The 23,917-nt window shown below is 44.0% G+C and overlaps 1 protein-coding gene across 1 annotated transcript in view; it reads right to left on the minus strand.

Annotated features, from left to right (window-relative positions):
• SDR42E2 (short chain dehydrogenase/reductase family 42E, member 2) overlaps positions 1-23,917 on the minus strand; it is a 44,204-nt gene that overhangs the window by 14,908 nt on the left and 5,379 nt on the right. Inside the window, exons 2-8 of the mRNA XM_043975926.1 lie at positions 15,503-16,243; positions 14,969-15,064; positions 12,775-12,832; positions 11,158-11,276; positions 6,670-6,745; positions 4,344-4,426; positions 1,679-1,816 (exon numbers count right to left, since the gene is read on the minus strand). Of these exons, the coding sequence (XP_043831861.1) occupies positions 1,679-1,816; positions 4,344-4,426; positions 6,670-6,745; positions 11,158-11,276; positions 12,775-12,832; positions 14,969-15,064; positions 15,503-16,207 (1,275 nt within the window). The 5' untranslated portion in view covers positions 16,208-16,243. The remainder of the gene's footprint in view (positions 1-1,678; positions 1,817-4,343; positions 4,427-6,669; positions 6,746-11,157; positions 11,277-12,774; positions 12,833-14,968; positions 15,065-15,502; positions 16,244-23,917) is intronic.

The following is a 23,917-nucleotide window of genomic DNA, read 5'->3' on the forward strand; positions in this document are numbered from 1 at the left end:
TTTGAAATAATAAAGAGGAGTCTTCTTGTCTCCAGGCCCTGCACTGTATTCACTATGCCACTTAGCTGCCTTGCCCCTCTGATGGGTGAGAACTTATTATATTTAGCTGACCCCAGACAGACATCTCTCCACCCAGTCATACTTGATTCCAACCATCTTTCTGTCACACTCCTCACTTCCTTCCACTCTTGCTATGGAAACAGATGGTCACATCAATATTTCCATTGTTTCAGGAAATGTCAATTAGCTACCTTATGGCTCCACTCAAAATTCCCGTGACTTCCCTGTCCTAGCTACTACTGTCTTCCATGTGTTAGCTCTTCCTCCTAAAATATAAGGTCCTTGAGGACAGGGATTTGTCTTTGCTTCTGTATTTGTGTGCATGTAGCATAGTGCCCGGCCCATAGTAAGTACTTGATAAATGCTTTCTTACTCATTTCAGGGTGGGGGACAGTTGGATGAGGTGATTTCTAAGGTTCCCTCTAGCTCTAATATTTTGTCTCTGTGTAAACAACTTTATCTAGTGAAGCTGCTCTAAGATCACAGGTGACCTAATCCTTCTGCCCAAGGCACAACTGAAGCCAATCAACGAATCAAGAAGTATTTATTAAGCACCTGCCACATGATAGGCAGTGTGCTAGCAACTAGGGATACAAATGGAAAGAATAAAATGATTCTATGTCCTTTTTATGATAAAAGTATTTTATGATATTAATTGTGTGGTTTTATGGGCATTTGATATTTTACCTAATGGGTCACTTGAATAACATTCTGAAGTTATTGAGAAAACTTGTTGTATTTCTATTAAATACCTTAAACAGCCATAATATCCCACTAGTTACCTAGACAAACCTTCTACTCCAACCCAACAAGTTGATTAAATATTTTTTGAGCAAGCTTTCTACTTGAGGAGCTGATGGATAGAGGAAGGAAAGGGAATAAACATTCATTAAGTGTCTAATGTTTGCCAGACACTGTGCTAAAACGCTTTACAAATATTACCTTGTTTCATTCTTACAACCACTTTGTGAAGTGCTATTATTGGCCTTATTTTACAAAGATTTGTTATTAAGTTGTTTCGGTCATGTCCAACTCTCTGTGATCCCATTTGGGGTTTTCTTGGCAAAGATCCTGGAGTGGTTTGCCATTTCCTTTTCCAGTTCATTTTACAGATGAGGAAACTGAGGCAAATAGGGTTAAGTGACTTGTCCAGGGTCATACAGCTAGTATCTGAGGCCAGATTTGAACTCAAGGAGATGACTCTTCCTGACTCCTTACCCAGTACTCTATCTACTATACCACTTAGCTGCCCTTTTTTTTTTTTTACAGATACCACACATACAAAAATATTTACAACATAAATATAAACTGGATAAATGCACATATATGTATATATATATAAAACATATATATTTGTGTGTGTGTATGCATATGTACAAAGTAGTTAAATATAAGGGACTATGGGAGAGAAGAGACTTAACATTTGAGGGTGGGTAGAACAGGAAAGACTTCCTGAAGAAGATGGATCTTAAAGGAGAGGGACTCCATGAGACAAAGGTGAGGAGGGAGTGCCACTTCCTTCAGGAATCTTTCCCTGAGAAGACCTCTCCTTTGGCCAGCTGATAGGGGTTTAGATAGCTAGCCAGAGACTGAACAGAGGAAGGGGTCCAGACCTTACCGCAATGTAGCTTTTGTTTGCAGTGAGTGCCTCTGCAGCCAGAAGGTGTGCCTGGACCAGGTTCTGGACGTGGACCCAGTTCATACGTGTCCTGGGATCCCCAAATTTGAAGGTGAATAATCTCTTCCTGATGCTACCCTGATAGTGAGAGGGAGAAAGCACAGATTTGACCTCTGGAACAGTTGGGGATCTTAGGAGAGTCAGGGAAACTTCAGGTCTGTTAACCACAGTGTCACAAGTTCATGAGACATTGTGTTGGAACTAGATTTATTACAAGAGCATCCTAAGCTTGTGGAACCCTAAGCAAACACAAAGAGCTCATAATCCAAATAGAAACTTGCATATTTATGAGATTACAACAAAGGAAGGACAAGGAAACAGAAATCTCCTAAATGGGAGCAGGAGGAGAAATCATGTAAAACTGCTAGACCATGAAGATAGGATGGTCTGCTTATCTACAAGGGTCCCACCTGCATAAGCAACTTCTCTGTCTAGTGCTGACTGGCACCTGTCTTGACTCCCAAGGATATACAAGGAGATCAGCTTGGAGTGTAAACAACAAATTATGTCAACTTGGTGCATGGTAGGTAGGTGGGTGTGGTGGGTTTCATCTTAGATGCCTTTGGGACCTTTTGGATATGCTGGGTCCAGTGTTTCTGGAAAATATGGTGACTCAGAAAGGCAAGTTGAGGAGACTCCTTAACAGGTCCTACTAAAGGATTCTTCCCTGCTCTCCTTCTCCAACCATGAGTTGCTGTTTTGTTCTCCAACAAGAAATTTTTACTAGCTGTTTCTCATGCTTGGAACTCCTTCTCTCATCAGTTCTACCTTCTGACTTCCTTCAAGATTCAGCTAAAATCCCATCTTCTTCAAAAAGCCTTTCTAAAGCTTTCTAAAGGTTAATGCCTTCCCTCTGAGATTATGTCCAATTTATCCTATGAATCTCTTGTTCCTATGTAGTTGTTTGCACATTGCCCCTTCCTTTACATTGTGAACTTCTTGAGGGCAGGGGCTATTTTTAAAAAAATTAAATGAAAAAAAATTAAATTAAAAAAAAGTATCCCTTGAGTTTAGCACAGTGCCTGGGGCATGGTAGGGTACTTCATAAATACTTGTTGCTCCCATTATCTCCATTCTCTGCTTACTTCCATACTGCTAAATGTAGTTAGAGGAAATCACACATCTGAGCTGACTACCAAAAATCTGTTATCTATTCTCAACTGGGTCTCTTATTCTTTTTTTTTTTTTTAAGTGAGGCAATTGGGGTTAAGTGACTTGCCCAGGGTCACACAGCTAGTAAGTGTCAACCATCTGAGGCCAGATTTGAACTCAGGTACTCCTGACTCCAGGGCCGGTGCTCTATCCATTGCACCACCTAGCCGCCCCTGGGTCTTTTATTCTTAATCCTTTTCTTCTTCTTTTCTTCTTTATTCTTATCCTATAATCTTTTTATTCTTCCCTAGACTTCCTTTAGTGACTGTTCCAAAATTTCTCCTTTCACCTTTTGCCTTTCTTTGTGTCCCCAGTAACAGATACCATCCACAAAACCTCTGACTCTTCCACATCCCCAGCAAACAATGATCTATTCCTTCTCCAATTTCTCATAGCACTTTGTGTTAACCTCTCTCCTTTCTGCTTATCTAATTTTCCTTCTATCATAGTTATTTGTGTACTTGTCCTTTCTCTCATTAGATTTGAGCTCTAGTAGCTACCTAATAGGGCAGTTAGGTGGCAAAGCAGATAGAGTGCTGGGCCTGGAGTCAGGAAAACTCATCTTCATGAGTTTGAATTCTGCCTCAGACACTTACTAGCTGTGTGACCTTCGGCAATAATTTCACCCTTTTTGTCCCAATTCCTCATTTGTAAAATGATCTGGAGAAAGAAAGCAAACTACTTTAGTATCTTAGCCAAGAAACCCCCAGATGGCATTTAAAGCCCTTTGTAACCTGGCTACTTTCTAACCTTTTTGCACCATTTTTTACACTTCATGCAATTGGTGATCCAGCCATATACTAACCTAGTTAAAGTTCTTTGACTATGAGACTCAATCACCCACCTCCATTCCTTTGCACTGGCTGTCTGCCATGCCTACCACACTCTGACCCTTCACATCCTCTTAGATTCCCTGGCTTCCTTCAAGATTCAGTTCAAATCCTATTGTCTGCAGGATTTCTGCATTTCCTGGTATCTCAAACTGACTATCTTTGTATCCTCAATGCCGGCACCCAGTAGGCACTTAATAATTACTATTGCCTAATTCCTCTCCCTTTCAGATTACCTTCATCTATTCTTGCATGTATTTAGTTATTTACATATCATCTCCTCCATTATAATGTGAATTCCTTAAAGATAGGGACTGGTATTTTTTTTGGCTTTTTTTTTTTTTTTTGGCAGGGCAATGAGGGTTAAGCGACTTGCCCAGGGTCACATAGCTAGTAAGTGTCAAGTGTCTGAGGTTGGATTTGAACTCAGGCCCTCCTGAATCCAGGGCCAGTGCTTTATTCACTGAGCCTCCTGGCTGCCCCCTTTGGCCTTTCTTTGTATCCCCAATGCTGTGCACATACTAGGTGCTTAATATTTGTTGAATTTTATTGATTTGAACAAGACTCTTGATACTGAGTTTGCCTTCTGACTCCATTGTAGCTGCTAGGGCAAGAGTACCTACCGCCACTCGGGGAAGATGCCTCTGCTCTTCTGGTCCATAGATGCCTGGGGGACGAAGGACACATGTTCTCAAGGTCCCTCCTCCTAGGATACAGAGAAGATGGCATTCAGATGGTCCACAGAACAAGGGAATGGTTATTCAAGACCACATTGCATCTTGGGAAAGGACTAATCAAAACACTCCATTTAAAGATTTACTCACTAACCAGGCTCATTATATCCAGGGTGCCTGTGCTTAGCCCTTTACGGAAATGACCTGTAAAAGGGCAGCCTGTTTTGTTCTATCCAGAACAGTGCGTCAAAGGAGTAAGGATGGCCATATCCTGCTCCTCCATTGTAGCCCATGGTGGCAGGGAAGGTAGTCATACCAGTGCCCATTGTTCCTCAAGTGGAAAATATTTACGAAGGAGGCTCAAGGTCATGGGCTTTACTTCTGAATAGCTTCATTATAGCTCATTGGCACAGGTAGTACCTGTCCCCACCCCCCAGCCAGCTGTCTCGAGGATGTCACAAGGGAATGCAAATTCATCCTCATATCCTTGAAAGTCATGACTCTTAAGTATACATCTTTGGTGGGTGTGGTGATGAGTTAGTACTGTCATCTTCACTCAAAAAGGACTGAATTCCTCTTAAATATTGTTTTACTTATATCATAGAAATGACTAGATAGTATAATGATAATCTATTCCTAACACCCCCTCACCACACACTGGCTGAATCCACCCATGTGAATCATAGAAGAATGGAATTTTGGAGCTGGAAGGGACCCTAGGGATCACGTAGTCCAACCCTAGTCCCCACCCCCACCCCAATTTTACAGATGAGAAAACCCTAATGCCCAGGAAGAGGTGGTCCCTTATTTAAGGTCACACAGTGAATTAATGACCAAGCCAGGGATAGGATCTAGCTTTCTTGGAGATGACTACCTAGAAAGTGACCCAAGTGACCACCTAAAAATTCCTGTCCTTGGAGGACAGGTAGTCACAAGCAATCGAGGAAGATTTCCTAGAGCTCAGGGTGTCAAATGGGTCAGGTAGGGTCAAGCTTTGATAGGTGCTGCTCCTTCTGCAAAAGGCCAGGGCTAGAAACTCTCCCAGGTGACCCCTAGGGGCTGCATCCCTGGTTAGTGACTAGGTAAGGAGAGTCCTTTCTGTAAATGGCTCACGTCTAATTTTAAACTCTAGGTCACCTGGGCACAGGGATTAGGTTGCAGCTTATCTTCATTGTTGGTAAGCATGCTGCCCAGGTAAGCAGACAGCCTGCTAGGGTATACATGACTCTCCTCAACATGGAAAACTCAGGGGATGCTCTGATAAATAATTCTAAGCAGGAGGATCGGGTGTCTGCCGCAGAAGCTGCTGGGCCGAAGACAGAGGTATGAGCCAGAAGCCACGTTTGCTTGGGCAGGAGAGCAACCCTGCAACAGGAAAGCTAGATTTTAAAAAATGAGATCTGTAACTGAGAGTGGAGGGATACCCTGGGATCAGGAAAAGGAGCTAGTGCTCCTGATTTGTCTCATTGGGAAGTGAAGGTGGAATTGCTTGAATCTTTCATCACCCCTGACATTTTTACACTTTCATTGGAATTGTGGTTTGGGGGAGGAGAAGATGCAGTTCACTGCCTGCTACATTGCCTACACAGACACACACACACAGAGGACAATAGCAATAGTCAGTGTCACATCAAATATTTTAGCTGATATTCTTTTGGAGGATGGGGGTGAAATCTAGGATTTATAGTTTAGACCCCCAAATGGGTCTGAAAACCCATTGAGCGCCCCAATTTAGGAAAGACACTGATGCACTGGAGAGTGTCTGGAGGACAAAACAGATGGTGAAGGTCTATGAGCACCATCTCTATGAGGATCATTTGCAAAATACTGGGGTGTTAAGTCTACAGAAGAGAAGACTCAGAAGGGACACGTTAGCTGTCATGTGGATGGGGAATTAGTCTTGTTTTGTTTGGTTCTAGAGGGCAGAACAAAAATCAACAGGTAAAAACTATAAAGTTTAGGCTTGAAATGAGGGAAAACTGTAACAATTTAAAAGTGTCCAAAAATGAATGGGCCTTTTGGTGAGTTGGCAGGAGTCTTTCAGCAAAACCTGGATGAGCACTTGTCTCTGCGTTGTGGTAGGGATTCATTTTAGGGGGTTGCATATGGTTTGGACCAGATGAACGAGGGACTCCTTTCCAACTCTGAAAGTCTGTGATCAATTTAAAACAAACTGAGAACATTTCTGGGGCAGCAAAGTTCACTCCCCATGTCCTATAGTGCCTTCCTCCTCCTATCTCCAAATAGGCACAAGTGTGCCTTGATCCCATCATACCAGGGAGTGGAGTTCCATTGGATGTGAGGATCAGCTGGTCTGCCACGGCTTTGGTCCGTGAATAGTGGTCAATGTGCTGAAGCAGGGAGAAAAGAGCCACAGGGGAAGTTAATAAGCAGGGCTGCTTGAGCCTCACCAATAACTACCTCTACTAGGGATGCTCTCTGGGGAGTCTCTACTAAAGAGGTGCCTGCAGCTCAGGATGTGAGATGAAACCTCCTTGGGATGGGATTGAATCTTCTACTCCCTCCCCTCTTTGTTCTTATTTTCAGACATGCACTTTGGGACACCCCTTCTGTATGAACTATTTGAGGGCTTTTGCCCTCTTTCCCAATCTGTCTAGGCTATGCTGGGGAGCTGTCCTGTACTGAATTTGGAGGGGGATAGATGAATTGATCCCTTAAATCCTTAATGATTCACATTTACATAAATGCTTTCCAGTTTATAAAATTATTTCAGCTTTTGCCTCACTTCCCATTCTGCCCAGGCTACTTTAGATGCTATTCTGTCCCAAGTTAGGGGGACAAATGAAATTTGTCTTTCCACTTTCCCAAGAGTTTACCTTATTATAGCATTTTATCGTTTACACTGTGATTTCTTTATAGTAATATTATGAAGTAGTTAGTAGAAATAATTTTAGCCCTATTTAATAGATGAAGAAACTGAGGATGAGAAGTTAGGCTATATAGTCAGTAAGAAGTAACCTAGGTTTCCTACCTCTAAGTCTAACATTACCACTCAATTCAATTAAACAAAAATGTATAAAAATGACAAACAAGGTACTGTGAATAGAAAGACAAAAACAAAGCTGTCCCTTCCCTCTGGGAGATTTCATTCTACTGAAAGGAAGCAACACATACTTAAGTAAATATAATTTTAGCACTAAAAACGACTAACATCTAAGGGGGATCAGGGAAGACTTCACAAAAGATGCAGAACCTGAGCTGAGCCTTAAAGGAAGAAAAGGATTCTGAAAGGCAGAGATGAAGAGGAAGTGCATTCCAGGCACAGGGGGCCTTTTGTGCTTGGAAGCAGGAGATGAAATGTCACTTCACTGCCATTTCCCCCCCCCCCCATCCCCCTTTTTGGTGTGGTGGTTGTTGGCTCCTTTGACTTCTTCTTCTTCTTTCTTCTTCTCTTCCTCTTTGGTGAGGCAATGGGGTTAAGCGACTTGCCCAGGGTCACATAGCTAGTAAGTATCAAGTGTCTGAGGCCAGATTTGAACTCAGGTTCTCCTGACTCCAGAGCCAGTACTCTATCCACTGTGCCACGTAGCTGTTCCTGCTTCATGGCCATTTTGACTGGATCAAAGTGCATTAAGGGGAGTGATGAGACTGGAAAAGTGGATTGGAGCCAGATTATGAAGCCCCTTAAATGCCAGGCTGAGGAATTTGTATTTTATGTCAGAGACACCAAGTAGCCATTGAAAATTCCTTGAGTAGTGGAGTGACATGCTTTAAATAGGCTATTTTGGTAGTTTTGTGGAAGATGGATTAGAAAGAAATGAAAATAGAAGCAAGAAGACAAATCAGGAGGCTAATTTAGGCAAAAGGTGAAGAGATCCTGAGCTAGATTAGTGGCCATTTGCATGAAGAGAAGGGGAAGTATTTGAGAGGTGTTATGAAGATAGAATTAATAGGACCTAGAAGCTGAGATTGCATATGGGGATGAAGGAGGAAAGAATTGAGTAGAAGAGAGAAAAAGAGAGGAGAAAGAGAATATTTTGTTATAGGTTCATAGTTAAGTCTAAGTGTGGCTCACTCATATCTGGAGATAAAGCTCAGTATTCCTGTTAAGTATAGGCAGCAAATAAAAAAAGTTCAGAGCCAGCAGGGAGTCTTGAGGGTGAGAGATGTCAGTTTGCCAGGCAGTAGTGAGGTAGAAGAGGAGGATGAAGTACAGGAGGGAAAAATTTAACAGGTCCTAGTACAGCAATAAATTCTATACAGGTAAGTCACTCCTTAAGTGGGTCTGGGAGCCAGACAAGGCTCTAACTGCTCATGATTATATACGATTTGGGGGTAGCAGTGCCCTTCCCTTGCATTGGCCTAGTGAGAGCCTAATTCACACTCCAAAAGCTCCTGGATTTCCACTGCCCATGATCCTTCAGTCCCTTTTTCCACTTGGGAAAAACTAAACTTCCCATCAGCTCTCTTGCTGATAATAAGGGGCTACAATCATATCTAATGCAAGATTCCAGAGTTATAGTTCAGTGGACTAGGGTAGCAGCAGTAACCTGGATCAACTTCCCTCTGGGTTGACCGCAACTTCTGAATTAAGAACAAGTTGCTGTTAGAGTGCCACACTCAGTTCAAGGTCCTATACTCCCTTACAGAGATGGATCCTCTACCATGGTATTATTGTCATCAATTGATTAAGTGAATATTTATAAAGCACCTACAATATGCCAGGCACTGTCCTAGGCACTGGGGATACAAAGTAATCAATCAATAAACATTTATCAAACACTTACTACAAGCCAGGTCCTGCGTTAAACTCTGGGGATACAAAGAGTCAAAAGCTAGTTCCTAACTTCAAGGAGCTTACAACATAATGGGGGGGGGGCAGCTAGGTGGCACAGTGGATAGCGCACCGGCCCTAGAGTCAGGAGGACCTGAGTTCAAATCCGGCCCCAGACACTTAACACTTACTAGATGTGTGACCCTGGGCAAGTCACTTAACCCCAATTGCCTCACCAAAAAAACAAACAACATAATGGAGAGGCAACATGCACACACATCTAGACAAAGCAAGCTATATACAGGATACGTAGAAAACAATTAATAAAGGGAATGCACCAGATTAAGAAAGGTTGGGAAAGGTTTCTGGTTAAAAATGGGATTGCAGTTGCGACTTAAAGAAAGCCAGGGACATCGGCAGTCAGAGTGGAAGAGAGAGATTGTTCCAGGCAAAGGGGGACAGCCAGAGAAAATGCCCAGAGTCAAGAGATGGATGGAGTGGCTTGTTTGTGGAACAGCCACTGGAATGAAGAGGACACGAAGGGAAGAAGGTGTGGAAGAACACTGGAAAGGTAAAAGGCGGCTAGGTTACAAAGGGTTTTGAATGCCAAACAGAGCATTTTGTATTTGCTCCTGGAGGCAATAGGAAGCCTCTAGAGTTTAATGAGTAGGGGGTTGACATGATTAGACCTGTGCTTTTGGAAAATCACTTTAGCGGTGGATTGGAGGATGAACCCGAGTGGGGAGAGACTTGAGACAAGGCAGACCCACCAGCAGGCTACTGCACTGATCCCAGGCATGATGAGCTGAACATCAGAGCGTTATCACTGTCAGAGGAGAGAAGGGGACTTGTTGGAGAGACGTCCCACAGAGGTGAAACCGACAGACCTTGGCAACAGCTTGGATATGGAGGGGTAGAGGGTGTAGGAGAAATAGTGGGGAGGCCAGAAAGAAACAAAATACAATGGAAGGTGGCTGGGGTAGGGACTGACTTAAGAGACATGTACAGCTATATAAAGCACATCTGTAACAATATACAAGATATATCTAAAGGAGATATAAGGTAACCTTGGAGGGGAAGGTGCTAGCAGTTGGTGGGGGAAGAGGGCTAGGGTGGGGCAGGGATAGGAAAAAGGTGCTATTTGAGCTGAAGTTGGAAGGGAGCAAGGGGCAGGGCCGGGTGCAACAGTCAGTACAAAGACATGGAGATAGATCGCAGCATGTGAGTAACAGCAAATGGGCCAGTATGGTTGAAAGCAGAGTACAAGGAAGGGAATAATATAGGAGGGTTTAAAAAGCAGGCTGGCGGGGTAGCTAGGTGGCGCAGTGGATAAAGCACCGGCCCTGGAGTCAGGAGTACCTGAGTTCAAATCTGGCCTCAGACACTTAACACTTACTAGCTGTGTGACCCTGGGCAAGTCACTTAACCCCAATTGCCTCACTAAAAAAAATTTTTTTAAATTAAAAAAAAACAAAAAGCAGGCTGATGCTAGGTTGTGAGTAGCTCTAAATGCCAACCACTTGGCACTTTATATTTTGATCTGAGAGGTAAAAGGGAACCACTGGAATTTATTGAGTTGGGGATGGGGTGGGAGGGATGACATAGACACGCCTTTTGAGGGAAGTCATTTAAGACTGTCTTATAATTGTTATTGTTGTTGAGTGATTTTTGATTCTTTGTGAACATCCCTTTTGAGGTTTTCTTGGCAAAAATCCTGAAGTGGTTGTTACTTCCTTCTCCAGCTCATTTTACAGATGGGGAAATGGAAGTAAACAGGGTGAAGTGACTTGGCCAGGGTCACACAACTAAGTAGGTGTCTGAGGCCAAATTTGAACTCAGGTCTTCCTGACTCCAGGCCTGGTACTCTATCCATGGTACCACCTACCTTTGCCTAATTCATTACTCAGCTTCAGACAGAGAGATAGGGGTGAGAGAATAGACAAGGGAAAGAAGTCTACATCATTTCAAGTAGGATGGTGGGTTTACCCTTCTTTACCCAACCTAGTCTTCTCCCAAGGAGCCCGGTACCTTTTCGAGAGGGAAATATGGCACGGAGTCTTCATCACCCTGCTGGATGGGCTTTCCCCCAAACGCAACGTTGACTGTGCTGGTGTAGATGAGCCTCGGAATTTGCCGTTTGATGCAGACTATCCGCACAAACATATACATACAAAACACCAGTGTACGTATACAAACATATACATTTGCAAACACACACACACACACACACAACACAGAGGACCTGCTGGGAAGAAGGAGATGACTGGGGAGGTGTCCACAAGGGAAATAATAACCAGGCACATTCCCTTCAGAAGGGACCACCTCTCCTTGCTATGAATGCCTTTGCTCTTTTGGACACAGCCAGAGTTGTGGGTCTCCTCAGACACAAGATGATGCCTTGAAGCACTGATAAAACTGGGGTCCCTGTGTTCAGGTGATAAGTTGTACGCCTTGCCCTTACTAAGACAAGAATGCTAGATGAAGGGACAGCAAGGTGGCACAGTGTATAAAGCACTGGCCCTGGATTCAGGAGAATCTGAGTTCAAATCCAGCCTCAGACACTTGACACTTACTAGCTGTGTGACCCTGGGCAAGTCACTTAACCCTCATTGCCCTGCAAAACAAACAAACAAACAAAAAAAGAATGCTAGATGAAGCGTCATTCTTTGGGTATGTGGTGGCTCTAAGCTATTGGTAAGAACAACTGTATACACAGGATAGGTTGCTAGATAGCCTTAGGGACAGGATTTTCAGGAGTAACATCAATGTGGAATGTTTATTTATATGGTGCTTTAAGTTTGCAAAGTGGTTTGTAAACAGTATTACATTTGACAACCTTGTTATTATGCCCATTTTGCATATAAGGAAATGGGGTAGAAAAAAGATGAAGTGACTTGAACAGTGTCACAGTGGCTGGAGCAGGATTTGAACTCAGGTCTTCCTGATTTCAAGTCTAGGGTTTTAACTACTGGGAGACCAAATATCAAGAAATGAAGTTTGGAGGCTTCCAGGCCAGGATATTGAGGAGGGGCCATGCTTAATGAATCCCTTGATACTTCATTTCTTCCATTTTCAGTAGTTTCTATTCCTTCTATTCCTCCCATTCCTAGCAGTCAGCCTCTACCTTCTGGGCTGGAAACACTTAAAAGTGGTTTTAATCTGAAACTGAATGAACATCCCTGGGGTCCCATAATCCTCCCTTCTCTTCTTCTTCTTCACCCCTACTTCCCCTCTTTTTATCACCTCCATATTTAAGTCTATGGACATGTCAACCACCCCCTCAGCATGACCTTAGGGTGGCAGAACTCAAATTGACCAATCCCCCGTAGGTCCAGTTTGGAGAGAGATCGAGAGAGGGAGGGAGAGATGGAAATGCTCCAGTGCAGGCCACACAACAACGAAAGAATAGGGGATCCCTGCCCCTCCACTTTCTGGGAGGTGGGTCAGGCTCTTCCCATGTCAATGGGAACTTTGTCCACAGAAGGATTCCCAGTTCAGCTCTTTCAGATGCTCAGTTGGGCTTTGTGGTCAGTGAACAGTTTCTCCAAAAGAGAAAAGAGGAGAGGAGAGGAAAGGTCAGGACAGAGCACAGCACTCTTGCAGATTCAGGCCACAGCACTAGGGAGTGGGCAGCTGAGCTCCTACCGTCAATCACTATTTTAGTTCCGCCAATGTTTACAGATTCAATCTGTTCTTTATGCAGCTACAAGAAGAAAATGGGACAAAAGTTGCTGAGTCTCCCCCATACATGCTGAATGTTGAGGCAGCAGATTCAGGCTCTAGCAAGGTTAGGGCTTGTGTGTGTGTGTGTGTGTGTGTGTGTGTGTGAATATACCCTTGGGGAGGTAGGGGGAGATCACTGGATCGCAGAATCATAGATTCAGAAGCCATGGAATCCAGGTCCCTCCCATTTTTACAGATGAGGAAACTGAGGCCTGGGGAAATTAAGAAATTTGTCCAGTGTGTCACACAAGTAGTGTCAGAAGTGGGATTTAAAATACCCAGGTCCTGTTGAGAGGCAATAAACTCAAGGCCACAGGCCACTCAGAGTGGGGCCTGAACCAGATTAAAATGTAATTGGGGGCAGCTAGGTGGTACAGTGGATAGAGCACTGGCCCTGGATTCAGGAGGACCTGAGTTCAAATCCAGCCTCAGACACTTAACAATTACTAGCTCTGTGACCCTAGGCAAGTCACTTAATCCCAATTGCCTCACCAAAAAAAATGTAATTGGGAAATATTTAACAAAATCAGTAGAAGTATAATACAATGTAGATAATGTTAATTTGTGGTTTTCTAAGTCACCAGTTAGACCAGGATCTGGTTCTATTTAAGTCTGATAGCACTGGCATAGTGGATAGGGTACTTACAGTCAGGAAGACTGTCATTCAAATTCCACCACAAATATTTACTAGCTGTGTGACTCTAGGCAAATCACTTAGCCTCTCTGTGCCTCAGTTTCCTCATCTGAAGGTAATGGACATGATGACCTCTAAGGTCCCTTCTAGCTCTAAACATATGATCCTGTGACCCCAGTGCTGTTTTCATTACTCTGCTTCTGGTTTTAAGAAGATAAAGATAAAAAGAAAGGAGGGTTCTCTGGTACACAGCCGGCAGCTATTAACCCTTTCAGCCTGTTCTTTGGTCACTCTCTGTTTCCGCAGGCAGGGTCAGGGGTTCTCACATGTCTTTGCCCCTTCCCATTGCTTCCACCTCCTGTCCCCCTAGCTCTAGGCCTTCTTTTTTACTCTCTTGGATGGGGTACAGAGGAGAACTGGGAAAACATTAACAAAAGTGCCCTGATCCATCCCTTGGGGGTAGGACAGAGACAAGTTAAGAACTAGAGACATGGAACTCTTCCTTTGTGCTCTGACTGATTCCCAAGCACATCTTCTCAGACTGCCTCTCATTCACCCCAGCTCAGGGCACTGGATGAGGCGAGACACAAAGGCAGGGAGATACTTACTCAGCATTGGAAGTTAGTCCCCTTGGAAAATAAGATCAACTCTATGACCCATGATGCCTCTGGGTCACTTCTGAGACACCCTAAGCCAAGGAAGACTGAGACCTTGGCTTCTGGTCCCTCCTTAGAAGCTCTGGGTATATTTGGCTAACAAAACACAAGGCTCCCCATCCCTGGCCTGTGTCCCCATCCTGGTTCTGCTTCCATCTTCCTGGGACCCACATGTGTGTGTCAGAGAGATGGAGAAACAGAGATAGAGATAAAGACAGGAACAACAAAGGGGAAAACAAGAGGAAGAGAGAGACACAGACAGAGAGAAAGGGTGGGAGAGAGAGAGAGAGAGAGAGAGAGAGAGAGAGAGAGAGAGAGAGAGAGAGAGAGAGAGAGAGAGAGAGAAGAATGACAGAGAAGGAGAGACAAAGAGGAACAAGGGGGAAATGAGAGAAAGAAAGAATGAGAGGAACAAGAGAGAAAGAAAGCACACATGGAGAGTGGGAGACAAATTAGTACACTCAAATTCTGTGAAGTTCTTGTCTCATTCCTGTCTTTATATCTCAGGTGCTTACCACAGTGCCTCAAACACACTAGGAACTCATTCAGCTGGGAATTTGGGGTGGGGGACATGGATTCTTTGATTTTTGCTAAATGAATTCTTTCTTCCTCAGAAAGCCAAATACTTCACAGAAGTTAATTTTTTCCTTTAAATTTCTGCACCCCCCCCATAGAACAAAACAACAAAACAAAGAACTACAAAGGGAGAAGAAACTCCCTCATCACCTCTTGTCAATCATGGTGTCTGTGCCCCTCATCTCCCTGACCACCATGGACCAGGGCCCAGGTCCTGGGGGTAGGGAGGAAGGGTGGGGTTTGATCACACCTTTTCAGCACCTGACATTCCATAGGAAGCCACATGGAAGACACAGTCAACCCCTTCACAGGCTTGATATAGGGTCTCTCTGTCCCGGATGTCACCCTGGAAAATAAGAGAGGGAGGAGATGGGGAGGGGGATCAAAACACAGAGGGAGAGGGAGAGTCCTCAGTTTCTTCCTCAGTCCAGGTTTTCACCCTGAGATGGACAAAGACTTCCTTGTTCAAGAAACATTGTCTTACTAGGTTATTAGGAGCAGGGCAAGTATGATATTTTAAATCCCTGACTGAGTCATGATGAACCTTGGTCTGTGGGATGGAAAAGGTTTATGAATGGCTTGACTATTACCCAACTTCCCTTACCTTCACACTGTCCCCCAAGTTCTCTCCAACTTGGAATATTAATTCCATAGACAAAATTCCCCATTTGGCCAACCTCTTTCCCCAACCCCACAAAACAAAAACAAAACCTTTTTCCCCCTACAGAAGTGTAGTTGTCTGTCTGTGGACGTGGCTCTTCTACAAAGGTGATCCCAACCATACCTGGATGAAAGCAGCTCCTTTGGGCACTTCCCATTTAGGACACTGGATGTCGAGCAAAACCACTGGGACCCCTTTCCGGACAAGGCTGGAACCCAGACTGAACCCAAAGTAGCCACCCCCTCCTGTCACCAGGGCCTTCTGGGTGGTGGGACATGGGGGTTCTGCCTGCTCCTTGGGTTTGCTGTTGGGAGCCTGGCCCTGGGGTACCTGGCCTTGGGGTGCTTGGCCTTTGGGTGCTTGGTCTTGGGGTGCCTGACCTTGGAGTGCTTGGCCCTGAGGTGCCTGAACCTGGGGTGCCAGGCCTTTGGGTGTTTGGCCCTGGGGTTTCTGACCTTGGGGTGCCTGGCCCTGAGATGCCTGGCCTTGGGGTGTCTGGCCCTGAGGTGCTTGGCCCTGGGGTTTCTGACCTTGGGGTGCCTGGCCCTGAGGTGCCTGTCCTTGGGGTGTCTGGCCCTGAGGTGCCTGTCCTTGGGGTATCTGGCATTGAGGTGCCTGTCCTTGGGGTGCCTGGCCCTGAGGTGCCTGGCTCTGGGGTGCTTGGCCCTGGGGTACTATTGGGCCACCAGCTTCGGATTGAGCCATGTCAGGACGGGAGGCCCTTGGTCCTTCCCCTGCTCTGCAGGCCTGGCAGACAGGGCAGCTCTTCTCTCCTAAGGTGGCAGCTCCACAATGATGTGGGGGAGAGCTTGTGGAGTTGGGTTTCATCTTCTACGTCCCATTTAGGTCACTGTCTCCTTGTACCTGTTGAACAAATTCCACAATAATAACAACAACAGCAAATACCCCTCCTCCCCTTCAAACAAAGAACAATTTTAAAGAAAGAAACAATAGCTCTGTTTCCCAGATCACTGTATATCCATATAGAACCACAGGTTCTTGGGCTAAATTCATTGCCAGGGTTACTGGGCAGGGGAGAGGGTGTGGGGATGGAAATGCCCGATATTTCCAGAATGGTTTCTGCTTCTTGAGCCACATATGGCTACCTCAGCTCCTCATCCAGCTGGTGGAATTTATTGTATTGCAAGGATTTTCATTTAAGAGGATGGGGGTTGTCTCAGATAGAAAGTCCCCTGTAGAGGCTAAGGGAGCCCCAGATTGGACTACTATGCCCAGGGCTGACCTCTGGGAAAATCTGTGGAGCAGCTAGTTCTTTTGGTTTCTCTCTCCTCTCTGCCATCTCTCAGGCCTCAATTCTGCACTGCAGGGCCTTGCTCCTCTTGGGTCTTCTTGGGCCATTGATACCTTTCCTTCCTGTCTTCTGCTGCACTCCTGACACACCTGGGTTTTCTCTACAATGTCCTTGTACTAGGTACCTTCATCTCTTCAACCTCCTTTATATTTCCTTTTTTTAGGTATTATCTTTCTCCGTTAGACTATAAGCACTTAAGGGCAGGGACTGCTTTTCTTTCTGCTTGTATTTGTATTCCCAGGCTTAGCATAGTGCTTGGCATGTAACAGGAGTATAATAAATAATTTTTTTTGACTTGACTTTTAGCAAGGCATCAGGGATTCAGAGGCTTTAGAGTTGAAAAAGGACCTTGGAAATAAGAAGTTCATGGTGGCGGCTTCATAGATGGAAGGGTGGAAGGGATTGTATTTAGGTGATGCTTCCTCAGTGGAGAGAGGCAACAAGTAGGGGGATATGGACAAGGTCCCTGGGGTCAGATGCCTTCAACTCCAGCTCATTTGCTGGCCTCAAGAGAGTACCAGGCATGCTTTCCCTCAGTCATCTCCTCAGCCTGTTTGCCTTACGTTAGAAAGATCACTGAATATAGAGTCAGGAATTCACCTCTCTGATCCTTATTCTCCTCATCTGTTAAATGGGAATGATAATAGCTTATCCTGAGGGTCATTAAGGCATAGAAGTGCTTTGCAAAACTTAAATCTATTACCATTGCTACCATCACTTAAAGGGGTCTAGGGATTAGATTTGTGATCTCATTGATATAGAGTACTCCTGGATGAAGACATTTTCTGTGTATACATCCCAGTACCTTCTCTGAAGTTTATCATCTTAAAGATTTTATTTATAATCTTAAAGAGCTGCCTAGAGAACTGAGATGTTAAAGTAATTTGGGCAGGGTAATAAATCTAGTTAAAGGCAGAACTTGAACTTGTGTCTTCCTGGCTCCAAGGCTCATTGTCTAGCATTTGTTGTTCAGTCAAATCCGACTCTCTGTGACCCCTTTTCTCGGCAAAGATACTGGAGTGGTTTGCCATTTCCTTCTCCAGCTCGTCTTACAGATGAGGAACTAAGGCAAACAGGGTTAAATGACTTGCTCAGGGTCTTCCTGATTCCAAGCCCAGAACTCTACCTACTGTGCCACCTAGCTGCTCCTCGCTATTGAGTTACTAGAGCACAATGTCTCACCATCATTTAAAGCCCAGCTCAAATGTCATCTTCTCTAGGAAGCCTTCCCTCATCACTTAGCCACCTTTGCTACTCCTCCTCCCGCCCCATTCCCTTTAAGTAATGTTACCTGTCCTCCCTCAGGCCTCACACAAGAATAACTCACATTTCTGTAGTGGTTTAAGAATCACAAAGTACTTTTCTCACAACAATTTTTTTGAGGTAGGTCTTACAAGTATTTGATATTTCCATTTAATGTGGAAAAATATAAGAGAACCAAGGCTCAGTAAGGGTAAGTGATTTGCCCAGGGTCACACTGCTAGTAAGTGTATAGGATAAGAGTCAAACCCAGGTGTCCAGACTACACAAATGACTAGTGTACAGAATAAATGCATAATAAATGCAGATTTCTGTGAAGACAAGAGTTTCTCTAAATTTGGGGGTAAATATTTGTTTAATTCTTTAACAACACATTAAGTGTCTACTGTGTACAGGGCATCGAGAATCAAAAAATGAAAAAAAAAAACCACAAAGATACTAGTTCCTTGCCTTCAGTTACTTACAATCAAGAAATAATAAGGGAAGGATGTGACATTTATAGAAAAGTGGTGTACAAGGTAGAGTGTGATTAAAAACAAAAAGTAGTGTCAGATAATTTGAGAAGAGAGAACACTTTCAGATGAGTACAGAGTTGGATGGTCAGGGAAGGCTTCTTGGGAGAGGTGCCCCCTGAATTGCCCATTAAAGAGAGCAAAAAACTTCACAAAGCAGAGATGAGCAATGAATTCGTTCTAGGCTAAGAAACCTACCTTTGCCAATTACCAGAAGCGGGAATTAGCAGGATAAGGCAACACTGGGACCCAGGTTGTTCCTGACCCCACACTCTTTTTTTTTTTGCAGGGCAATGGGGGTTAAGTGACTTGCCCAGGGTCACACAGCTAGTAAGTGTCAAGTGTCTGAGGCTGGATTTGAACTCAGGTACTCCTGCATCCAGGGTCTGTGCTTTATCCACTGTGCCACCTAGCTGCCCCACTCCACACTCTTTTAATTACATCACACTGCAGTGGAGTGTGCATGAAAGGGAAGAGGGTAAGATTAGGCTGGAAAGGTGGGTTTGACCTGAGATTATAGAGCACCTTCAATGCTAGGCTAAGCATTTTGTCCTGTCCTTTAGGTAATGGGGAACCCCATAGTAATTCAGAGGACATGGAGGGGGTCAGACCCCAGCTTAAGGAAGATTATTTTGGTGACTGGGGGAAGTTCTAGCCCCAGTCTCTTCCTGAGTTTCCGTCCTGATTAATTTACTGTCTGTTGGACATTTTGAACCAGATGTTCCATAGGCATCATGTCTGAAGTAGAATTCATTGTCTTTTCCTCCAAACTTACATTTCTTCTGAACTTCCTATTACCATGAATGTGTCCACTATCTTTTCAATTAAACAGGTTTGAAACCTTAGGGTCATCCTCTGCTGTGAATTGGGGATGATATTAACACCTACCTCACAGAGTTGTGAGGATCAAATGAAATATTTGTAATATATTTAACACAGTACTTGGTCTTCCTTCCTTCCTTCCTTCCTTCCTTCCTTCCTTCCTTCCTTCCTTCCTTCCTTCCTTCCTTCCTTCCTTCCTTCCTTCCTTCCTTCCTTCCTTCCTTCCTTCCTTCCTTCCTCCCTCCTTCCCTCCTTCCTTCCTTCCTTCCTTCCTTCCTCCCTCCTTCCCTCCCTCCCTCCCTCCCTTCCTTCCTTCCTTCCTTCCTTCCTTCCTTCCTTCCTTCCTTCCTTCCTTCCTTCCTTCCTTCCTTCCTTCCTTCCTTCCTTCCTTCCCTCCTTTTCCTTCCCCTCTTCCTCTTTCCTCCCTCCTTCCTTCACTTCCTTCCTTTCTTCTCTGTCTTTTTCCTTTTATTCCTCCCTTTCTTTCTTTTCTTCCTTTCTCCCTTTGTTCTTTCCCCCCTCTCTCCCTTCCTTCCTACCTTCCTCCCTTTATCTTTCCCTTCTTCCCTTTCCTTCTTTCCTCCCTCCCTCTCTCTCTCCCTCCTTCCCTCCCCTTTATCCTTTATCACTAGTCTATATCCAATCATCTGCCAACTCTTGCTATTTTTATTTTCATATCATCTCTCACATATACCCCTTTCTCTCCATTCACAGCACCTTAGTTCAGGCCCTTATCATCATCTCTTACTTGGACTAGTGCAATATCCTCCTAATTGGTTTCCCTGCCTCTCTCCATTCCAAACCATTCTTCACACAGCCACCAAAGTGTAGGTGTGGCCATGTCACTGCGCTTCCATTCCCTTCCTCTCCCTTTCCTCTCTTCCCCCTCCAGAAAATCCAGTGGGACAAATATAAACTCCTCCATTAGGTATCATTTAAAGTTCTCTCCAGCCTGGCCCTTTCTTGCCTTTCCAAGCCTCTAGCAATATGTATTAGTTTCCTTCATGCACTTTGGGGTCTAGTCCCCTTGCTGCTTTTCCTGTTTGACTCTCTATCTCCTTTTCTCCACCTTTCCTCTGGCTGTCCTTCATTCCTAGGAATCTTTCCCTTTTCCTTTAAGACTCAGCTCAAGAGCTCCTGCCTGCGCTCTCTCTTGGTCTATCCAGCTGCCAGTGGCTTCCCCTCCAAGGTTACCTTCTATATGCTTTGCATATGCCTATACATGTGTCTCCTAGGCACCATGAAAGCTCTCTGAGGGAGGGCAAGGCCTGTTTCACTTCTGTCATTTCATCCCCAATGCCTAGTACAATGCATGATGCTTAGTGGGCAAATGATAAATGCCTTCTTTTTGTTTGTTTGTTTGTTTGTTTGTTTTGCGGGGCCATGGGGGTTAAGTGACTTGCCCAGGGTCACACAGCTAGTAAGTGTCAAGGGTCTGAGGCTGGATTTGAACTCAGGTACTCCTGAATCCAGGGCCGGTGCTCTATCCACTGTGCCACCTAGCTGTCCGCCCCCCCCATAAATGCCTTCTTGATTGTTTGACTAAATGATGGAGCTAGGGAGTGGTTGGAGGAAGGGAGAGCAGTTTGGAGTCAAATGAGTATTTATTGAGTCTATATGTGTTGGACACTTTGCTAGTTGTTGAGGATGGAAGCCAATCAACTTACATTCTAGTAGGGGAGACAACATGTGACTAATTGGGTATAGACAAAACTACATTTTAGGAACTTCTATTCTGCTAGAGCTCTTGGGATGCAATGCAACACAGACAAAGACATTATAAATGGGCTCAATCCTGTGCATACCCTTTGACCCAGTAATAGCACTACTAGGTCTGTATCCCAAAAAGATCATAGAAAAGGGAAAAGGCACCACATGTACAAAAACATTTATAGCAACTCTCTGTGGTGGCAAAGAATTGGAAATCGAGGGAATGCCCATCAATTAGGGAATGGCTGAACAAGTTGTAGTATATGAATGTAATGGAATACTATTGTGCTATAAGAAATGATGAGCAGGCAGATTTCAGAGAAACCTGGAAAGACTTAAGTGGACTGATGCTGAGTGAAGTGAGCAGAACCAGGAGAACATTGTACACATTAACAGCAACATTGTGTGATGATCAACTGTGATAGACTTAGCTCTTCTCAGCAGTGCAATGATCCAAGACAATTCCAAAGGACTTGTGATGGAAAATCCAGAAAATAGAACTGTAGAATCTGTCTTTCTTTTTTCTTTTTTTGCAGGGCAATGAGGATTAAGTGACTTACCCAGGGTCACACAGCTAGTAAGTATCAAGTGTCTGAAGCCAGATTTGAACTCAGGTCCTCCTGAATCCAGGCTCAGTGCTTTATCCATTGCACCACCTAACTGCCTCAACTGTGGAATATGAATGCAGACTGAACCATACTGTTTCTACTTTTTTTTTTCTTTTTTGAGAGTTTTCCCTTTTGTTCTGATTCCTCTTTCACAACATGACTAATGTAGAAATGTTTAATGTGATTATACATACATAACCTATATCAGATTGTTTTCTGTGTTGGGGAGGGAAGGGATGGATGGAGAAGAATTTGGAACTCAAACTCTTATAAAAATTAATGTTGAAAACTATCTTTACATATAACTGGAAAATGATAAAATACTTAAAAAAACCAACAAGATAAGATGAAGGCAGGCTGAGAAGGGTATTGTTTGTATATGAGTGTATCTATTATAGGAAGTGGGATGAACCCTGAGCTAAGGATGGTGAGAGCACATCCACTGTCACTCAAGAGAACTCCATATACTGTAGTCAGTACAATGGAAACTATTGCCTTTTCTGCATTGAGTCTCACTAGGCCATTTGGATTAATCATAGCAAATGTGTAACCCCCTCAGCTGTCAAGTATGTATCTGGGTGATATACGTAATGATTTTACTAATCACTTGCATTTGTTGGAGTTTCCATATTTTCCAGGAGACTTTGAGTCCAAAGCTGAAATGAACAATCAGTTCCCAGGCTTTTTTGGGTAAACTGAAGAGATCAATGAGTTCTCCAGACATGCTAACATTCCCCTGAGCCTGTAACCGTCAAGTGAACTGAGCCAGGTGCCTTGCTGCCACTTTGTTATCTTGGTTCTGCATCCTGCTGGGCCACCACAAGACTCAACAACCTTAACGACCTAGAGACTGATCATACAAGATTCATCAATCCTGTATTGTGATCAATGTACCTGGAGACTGTTTACGCAGAACCCAGGAAATTCCAGAGTGTGTGGTTTTCAGGTTTAAAAGCCCAGTTGCCGCCATGAGTGAACAAGCCCCATCCCTCCTCAGGAAGGAGGACTTGGCTCACAAGCTGTTTTCCTCACTTAGAAATTAAATCATTGTTTGTTTGTTTCCTGATTCACCTGTTTCTGGCCTATTCTGTGCAGATCCAGCCATACACAGGTTAGAGGCCCGTTCTGGTCCACTTGATGGTATGTGATACACAAGGTGAAGATATATGACACATATCCAAAAAGGCAACAATACAATAAATACATAACAATTATAAGGTAGATCATAAGAAAACAGGAACATGGAGAAGTACTAAGTAGAATTACAGAATATCAGAGTAGAGAGGGACCTCAAAGGCTGTCTAGTTCAAATTGTACCTAAATGATGCCTCTCTAGCCACCATTACAACAAATGGTCTTTCATCTTGAAGACCTCTAGTGAGGGGAGCCCACTATCTTTCAAGGTAGACCATTGGCTGACTCTAATTGTTAGGAAATTTTGTTCTTTATTTTAGTTTTTAAAATATGGGGCCTAAAATTACCTCTTGGAAAGTCTACCCACTGACACTATTTCTGGCCTCTGGAACCAAATAGAACAAGTTGAATTCCTCTTCCATGTGATAGATGGCTCCTTAAGTACTTAGAAGACAGCTACCTTTTCTCCTACCCCTTTACTGCCCCCCCCACCCCCAATGAGTGTTTTCTTCTCTTCACTAAATGCTAACCATACCCAACTCTTTCAGCTAACCCTTGGATGGCATAGTTTCCATTACCATCACCATTACGGTCAGTTTCCCTTGACTGCTTTCCAGCTTATTGGTGTCTTTCCTAAAATGTGGTACTTCAAATTGAACACATTTTCTAGATGGGTAGAGTACAGAACCATCAACTCCGGTGTTCCTAGAAGCTATATTTTAGTTTACTCTAAGATTGCATTAGCTTGATTCATCTAATAAATTGAGCTTGCAGTCCACTGACTTCCCTGGAGCTTTTTCTTTAAAAAAAATTTTTTTTCAAATTAGCATCCTCCCAACCCACTCCCTGTCCCTGTAGGAAAAAAAAGGGAAAAAAAGGGGCAGCTAGGTAGTGTAGGGGATAAAGCACTGCCCCTGGAGTCAGGAGGACCTCAGTTCAAATCTGCTTCAGACACTTGACACTTACTAGCTGTGTGACCCTGGGCAAGTCACTTAACCCCAATTGTCTCACCCAAAACCCTCAAACCAATACCTTCCTGATTCAGACATGTATAGCGAAACAAAACAAATGCCCACATTGACCATTTCCAATATCTGTCTTATTTAGCATGCTGATTAGTGTGTTTTGTGAAGTCCTCTGGGATTAGCTCCCTGGATCTTTTGCACATGAACTGTTTGTT

Source organism: Dromiciops gliroides, chromosome 1 (assembly GCF_019393635.1).
Source record: "Dromiciops gliroides isolate mDroGli1 chromosome 1, mDroGli1.pri, whole genome shotgun sequence".
Taxonomy (NCBI): Eukaryota; Metazoa; Chordata; class Mammalia; order Microbiotheria; family Microbiotheriidae; genus Dromiciops; species Dromiciops gliroides.